Source organism: Salarias fasciatus, chromosome 10 (genome assembly GCF_902148845.1).
Source record: "Salarias fasciatus chromosome 10, fSalaFa1.1, whole genome shotgun sequence".
In the NCBI taxonomy this organism is placed as follows: Eukaryota; Metazoa; Chordata; class Actinopteri; order Blenniiformes; family Blenniidae; genus Salarias; species Salarias fasciatus.
Genome location: NC_043754.1, coordinates 14,312,468 through 14,319,622, shown reverse-complemented (window position 1 = coordinate 14,319,622; position 7,155 = coordinate 14,312,468). Strand labels below are relative to the sequence as shown.

Genomic DNA, 7,155 nt, shown 5'->3' with positions numbered 1-7,155 from the left:
AGTGGAAACCAGAATAACTGCAAAAACAAGAACATACAAATCCCACACACAGAACGCTCCCAAGTCTTTTTTTTTCCATTTATTTGATTAAAGCTGTATTTATTTATATAGCAGGATGCTCATATTTTCTCTGATTAAATTAAGTTTTGCCCAGACAGATGTAAATATACAGCACTGATGTGACCCAGTCGCCTCACCCCACATCACGAATGAAAGTCTCTTATATGTTATAGCAATGAATGATGTAACAATATCTATTAATGTAATAACTGCCAAAAATGCCATTATTTTGGCCTTTATCAGTGCAATGAAGCCAACAAAAATAATTATTACATGGCTGAAATAACATTCAGGAAATCCAAACTGTGATAACTGCAGCTAATAAAGTCATAAAAAAACCAATCTGGTTTATTTGTTTATGAAATATACTATGCAACAATCTCTCGATCATAGTTACATAAAAAAAAACTTTTACTATTTTATTGCATTATTGGCAGCTATGTCATTATTGATTGTTCCACAAGTGTACTGTTAGATATAGATATTTAAAGCTGGAATAACAATAAAAACACTATATTTTCAAACTGAATTAATAACAGACTTCATTTCAGGACATACAAACATATTTGAAGTCTAATTTGTAGGTTTTCAGCTGCCGAGTGCTGAGTCCAGGCTACAGGGAGTCAAATGTGTACGAATGAGGACACATCTCAGATAACTTCTCCAAGGTGAAATCTCACTCTCATATGAACGGAGAAGGATCAGCACCGTCGCACATCTGTAACTCCAGGTGTGAAGTGATGCCGGGGAAGCGCTCCTGCAGGGGCAGCAGGTAGCCCAGGGCGTCTCCCTGAGCCACGGGTCCCAAGTAGCGGTAGGGCCGGATGTTGAAGATCTTCACACAGTGCACTGAATGAGACAAACAAATAAATGCCAGAATATTTAACGGTCTATTTGTGTGCCCGACAACGACTGAGGATATGAACTATTCCATTGTTGCCACAGGAAAAGGTGGCGCTAATGCCACCAATAACTCACTGACACCAGCCCAAAGTATTTAGGGCAAATAAGGCTTATTTATATTCATGAGGTGTGGCTGCTCACATTATTTTAATTTAATGGGAAAGATTTGTGTGAAATGGAATTACATTTGTATTACTCGGGTAGAAGAGGAAGTGCTTGAGCTGGGAGAACAACTCATTTTAAAAAGCAATTTCACAGGTAAATATACCGCATGTGTGAAAGATGAGACCGCGTTTAATCATTTGGAATGAAACGCTGTGGTCAGTGCAGAGAAGCAAAGGAGGTTAGACTGTAAAGCTGTCATCTGATCTCAGACTGCTGCCTCTTAAAAGCACTCTCCAACAATAAATCACCTGTGTTTATAAAAAAAAAAAAAAATCTATATATCCTTCAGGCTTTGCATCAGTTAGAGCTTATTTAGGATTCCAAATATACAAGTATCGCTGTAAATAAAGTCTGTTCCAGGATCTCGTTTCCCTCCTTTTGCAGACAAAAACAAACAAGCTGCCATCATAGATACAAACAACCAAAAAGTGGGTTAGTCGGCAGCAAATTCCGAGCCATCATTAAATCCTGCAGCCTCCTAATGATCAGTGTCTCAGCATTAATGTGGGGATCATGGAGAGGTAATGTGTCCCTGTGATGTCTAATCATGTCTGCGCTTTAAGCGGAGATGAAAGGAGCTGACGGTACATGTGTTCTCCTCATAATACAGTTCAATTAGGGGTAGAGGCTGAATGAGGACTAATGATGTTTACTCATCATTCCTGCACTTTGTCTCGACTCAGGATGGTCTCAAAAACACATTTGCGCCGATGTGCACATACATACACAAAGGATACATCGCAAGGGCATGCGTGAGCTGTGTTTTCGGCACAAACACAGCATTTTGCTTTGTTCTGTAATGACGGCCCTTAGTGGGGGTCATTACTTGAGAACAGCCTTTGATGGGGCTTCGCGTGGAGAAGGGGTCTGGGTGTTAAAGGCAACCAGGAGTTCAATGGAGTCTCAGACCTCGTTTTCCAGCACCTTGACTAATCCCTCTAAATCACAGCTTTTCACCCCCCTCTGTAATGCCTCCACCGTAATAACCTCGCCTCGCCTTTGCCCTAGCCATGGTCCCACACACTATAGATTACAAGCATTTATTTGCAGCACTAACAGTGCAAGGTTACAGTGCTTTGGAGAATCACGCCTCCTTCGTTTCTGCCTGCTAGTTACTGTTAGATAAACCCTTCCACAACACGGTGCAGATTTACAAAACCCCTTGAGCTACACTGAATAAATGAGGACGGTAATATAGGAAGGGCAGCTAATTCTCCAGAGATTCTGCTTTATATTGATATGAAAACAGAACACAGATCTGCAGGTTTGTTTATGAATCTTCCGTTCATAACACTCCAGATAGGCCTGATTTGACTGGAATCCAGTGAGTCGATTCGTGTACATTGCCATGTTTATGAAACCACTTTAAGATATTTACAGCATTAAAATTAAACAGGGCTGCTGGACTAAAAGAATTCCTAACATCACAACAATTGATTTAAGGTATTATGAGAACTACGACCGGAATGTTGCAACAAAGATCGAGATTTATCATATAAATTTACATTTGGGTCGTTGCCTGGTTTAGGTGGGGTTAGACTGAGTAGTTATTTGACTAAGTGTTATTGTATCACTAAGCCAGCCAACTTTTCTGGGTTTTCTGTGATGCAGAATTACCATAAAGGTTGGATATGGTTGTTTTGGAAACCCGAAAAAAAATCAGTATTTTCAAAAACATTTCTGGTAACAGCATCTGGATTCAGCGAACATGCCCCAAAGTCACTTAAATTGCATTTTCCATCATTTGCATACTTTGATCCATCCATCCATCCATCTTGTCCAGAAAGGCCAACCTTCCCAGTGTGATTTGAATGCTAACCACGACACTATGTGCACTTCACTGGCTGCTCAGAAACATTTCCCTGTATTGATATTTCAAAACGAGTAACATTTCCACAAGCAGAACATATTTCAGCACTTTTTTTTTTCACTGCATATTTATTTATAAAGTACCTTGCAACCATGCTGCACATGAGGACTTTGATTTTCAAACATAGAACATGAAACTAAAGAGATAAAAGTATAAAATACAGCTAAAAAGACTAAAAAAAGACACCTAAAAACCATATATATATATATATATATATATATATATATATATATATATATATATATATATATATATATATATAAACATATTTAAACAATCAAAACAAATTAGATCAGATCAGCACCTCAAGTTGGATCAAAAGTTAGTAAAGAAAATTGTAAGATGGGTTTTAAAAGTGGACAAAGAAGAAGCCTTGGTTCCTTTTACTGAGTTTACAAATGGCCCCTATATTCTTGATTTCTGCCGCAGGTTTTTGAGTTATTCTCATCCACGACCCTTTAATCATACAGTTTAAAGTCGGAGCGACTCGTCTTCACAATCTATTTCTCTTCTCTTTGCTGCATTCACTTTCAAGTTCTGTATCGACATCTTGTCCTTCTTACCATCACTGAGGAGCTTGACTCCATCGTACTGATTACCAGATGGGTCCTTTCGAGTGACCGGACCCGCCAGAGAGCCGGTGAATGGAGCGTTGATGATACCGTAGTCATCACACACCAGATCCACCGCTTTATGGAGGCTATTAACTCTGCGAGAGGAGCGACAGAGAGGACCGGTATTACACAGCCATCTTGAAAGGCCCTCACTTAGTCATATTTCACAAAAGTTGCTCAGCTGAAAATGTAATGTCTGGCTATATTTAATGGGGTACTTCTCCACCCCCATAAAGCCAGAGCCAGCCTTTCAAAGCTTCACAAAGACAACGCTTAAGAGAAGATCAGTATGTGTCTCGTATAAAGTGATCACAGATTTGAGTAGGATTACATTGCTCAAGGCTAACTTCAAATGCTCTAATTTTATAATGTAAATGTGTTGCTATGAGAGGCTACTCAATAGAAAAATTATAAAAATAAACCGTCTGTATAGAATGCAGTCTAGAAATTCTGCGTCATCACCATTTACATGCGCAGCGTGACTAATCATGCCTCCATAAAAATCACCTTTTGGCGTTGAATGCTCCACAGCCGTGCGTATCACAGGCTCTCACTCGGTTGTTGTGGTGGCCAGCACAAAGGACACTCCAGGCTCCGACTGCAGCGAGAGGACGACGTAAAATGTTAGGTAACCCGTCCAAAATACACCATATTGAACGCCGCGTACCTAAAAGGCCAGGCCAGATATTTTTCAACATCCACTGAGTCTGAGTCACCGCATGTTCCTTTCACATGGAAATAAGGCCAATTACAGCAAGGAGGCACTTATTGAAATGACATTTATAGATTGCGTTTGCATCAATAGTATGTAAAACACAGACGCAGCCGTCCGCCCACGATAAATATTTTTGTCATCAAGCAGGAAGTGACTGGACAAAAATGGCGCAACGTCTTTTAATCCCAATCTTCCAAATAACAGCAGTGTGTTGAGACTTCATGGGTCTAAAGAAGTTTCCCACTGCTTTATTTTTTTGCCAGTGCCTTGAAAGACGTGTGAGAGAAAGCATATGTGTATTTGCATGTGTTAAACGTGTCACCGTACCTGGCATGCAGCACTGCCGCCCTTTGGCTCCGGAACACTTGTCTTTCAGAAATCGGCCTTGGCAGATGTATCGGCCGGGCCGGCAGATGCCCCCCAGTCTGGTGCAGCTGGTGTCGTCTCTCAGTCCCGGAGAAACTCGCTCTCTCCCCGCCTTGACGACCTTCTTTCTCGGAGTCGCAGCTTCAGGCCTCCTGTCATTAGCGGTTATGTAATTCTTCCTCACCTTGATGTCCCTGTCGGTGTTCTTGTTAGGGCTCTGCGGTTCTCCACTTCCTCTCGTCTTCTGTTCTACTGCACAGCTCGGCAACACACCTTTGGGGAGAAATGAACCGAGAGTTAGAATTAAGACTTAAGGAGGGGGGATTAAAAACTGAGAATGGTTTGAAATAACTTTTGAGGTTTAAGGATTAAAGCAAACTTTAGTGGGAGTGAAATGTAGGATTAACCTCAAATTTAGATGTAATTACTTAATATGTAGAATTTGAAGCCAAAGGTGCTCTTACTGCTCAGACACTGTCATGCAAATAAAATTAAGTAAATTTAGATAGTGGGTAAGAAACAAGAGTACCTGCAGAAAACCCATGCGTGGCATAGGTAGAAAATGCAAAGTTCACTTCAGTGCAGCCCGTTAAACAAGTGTGTGTCCCAGACAAGGTCACTGGTGCCAGTTTTATTAGCTACCAGAAAGAAAAAAAAACCATGAAAGTTTTGGGTTGCTGCCTGGCATACCGTAAGAGACGGGACTCCTTGTCTATATAGACAGAATCACAGTTCAGTTATTCATAGTGTGTTTAATTCTGACAGCATACTAATTATCCTGCCCAGACACCGGTCTTTGATCTTCATTAACCTCAGAAGCACAGAAAATATTTCAATCACACTGCCCAGAAACGCACGCACACACACACACACACACACACACACACACACACACACACACACACACACACACACACACACACACACACACACACTGGTCTCAGTGATTGAAAGAAGCTGCTTATCATTCGCAGGCCTTAATGATTGGGAGACAGTCAAGCGCAAAGGCTGGCTGTGGCAAGGAGAAACAATTTTTCTTGGGCGTGCAAACTAAAATTAGAACAGACAAAAATGCATGAAAAGTTTACCTTTTGGCCTTGGGAGTAGGGTTATGATTTGGATTGTCAGTTTTAGCTAAATAAGTAATACCAGAGTGTTCTACTTATTCATTTTTAACCAGCTGTGTCTTTGTGTGTTAAAGGCTCGTCAATGTATTGCAATGCAATTCCCGTATTAAGGTGTCGTCAGATGTGAAGAGATTAATACAAAGGCCATATTTCCTGTTCACTCAACTTGACTGGGGAGCTTTGGTGCAGCTGCGGAGCTGTGTCCACTGTGTGGCGTGAATCATTTTGTCTCAGTAACAAGACGCCTGTCTCATTTTCATGCCGCGCACCACAATTCCCGGGAGTCAGACCGTGCCTAAAGCTTTTCAGTTAGATTCAGTGATGTAATGTTGCATTAAGCACTCAGTCATGCTTTAAATGTGTCATCCACTTGTGGCAACACAGTCTTTCCAGCAATCGGCCCGAACAAACCCCCCAAGGTTTGTGTTTGCAGGAGTTTACAGTCTGCTAATGGGGCTCGGTTCATGGTAATATCCAGGGGCAGGCAGACACTTCTAAACCATTTATTGTTTCCTTAATAAGAATCTTGTTAGTGCACAATGCCGAATGGGAAATTGCAGGGTGTGTGCAGTAGGCGTATACATATCGTTTGCATTTCTGTCATACAATCTTTAGTGCAGGTATAGAAGGAGGAGAAAATATAGTGGATTACTTACAGCCTGCCATGAGTGCTGCTATAAAACCGACCTTCAATAGCATTGCTGCCATCAGAGGAGAACGCAAGGGAAGAATCTGCAAAACAACAATAACCCCACCCACCACAAAACAAAACAAACCTGAAATACTTACAAAAAAAATCATGCATTACAAATATGAGTTGGAAACCTCCACTGTGATTTCGAGTTTCAGAAGATATGTCTGTAATCTTCTAAACTGTCTACCTCAGTATTTCCAGTGAGAGTAGATGAAAGTGTCCTGAGCAGCCATGTGGAGGAGTCGTGGTGCGGCTGCAGGCAGAGTGGGTAGTGAGCACAAAGCTGCGACTGTTGGGGGAAAGTAGCGTGCTGTGGACGCTGCAAGCTGGACCACAGGACGTTTCCCCTCTGTCAATATTGACACTGGCCTTTAGAAAACTCACCCATTCACTGGCTGCAAAAGGCAGAATTTATTGACTTCTTGTTGCCGCACGAAAAGTTACACCAAGCCAGTCTGTGGCCCAAAAAGCGCTTGTATTGCTTCAGTAAATATTAAGCTTTAATCATTTATTTTTGGTGTCAAACATAAGGCCTGTGGGTCAAAATCGGCCTGTAAGAGGCTTCAGTTCAGCCCACCATGCCACCAAGGGAGTTGTGGAAATTTCAAAGAAAACTTTTCTCTTTACAAATTTCCTGAAAG

The 7,155-nt window shown here is 41.4% G+C and overlaps 1 protein-coding gene across 1 annotated transcript; it reads right to left on the bottom strand.

Annotated features, from left to right (window-relative positions):
• Positions 1-584: 584 nt before the first annotated feature.
• Positions 585-6,536, bottom strand: LOC115395213 (leukocyte cell-derived chemotaxin-2). The gene is made up of 5 exons (XM_030100643.1): positions 6,477-6,536; positions 4,655-4,966; positions 4,120-4,210; positions 3,562-3,707; positions 585-909 (listed from the first exon to the last, which is right to left on the bottom strand). The coding sequence occupies exons 1-5, from the start codon at positions 6,526-6,528 to the stop codon at positions 743-745; spliced, it is 768 nt and encodes a 255-aa protein (XP_029956503.1). The 5' UTR covers positions 6,529-6,536; the 3' UTR covers positions 585-742.
• Positions 6,537-7,155: the final 619 nt, after the last annotated feature.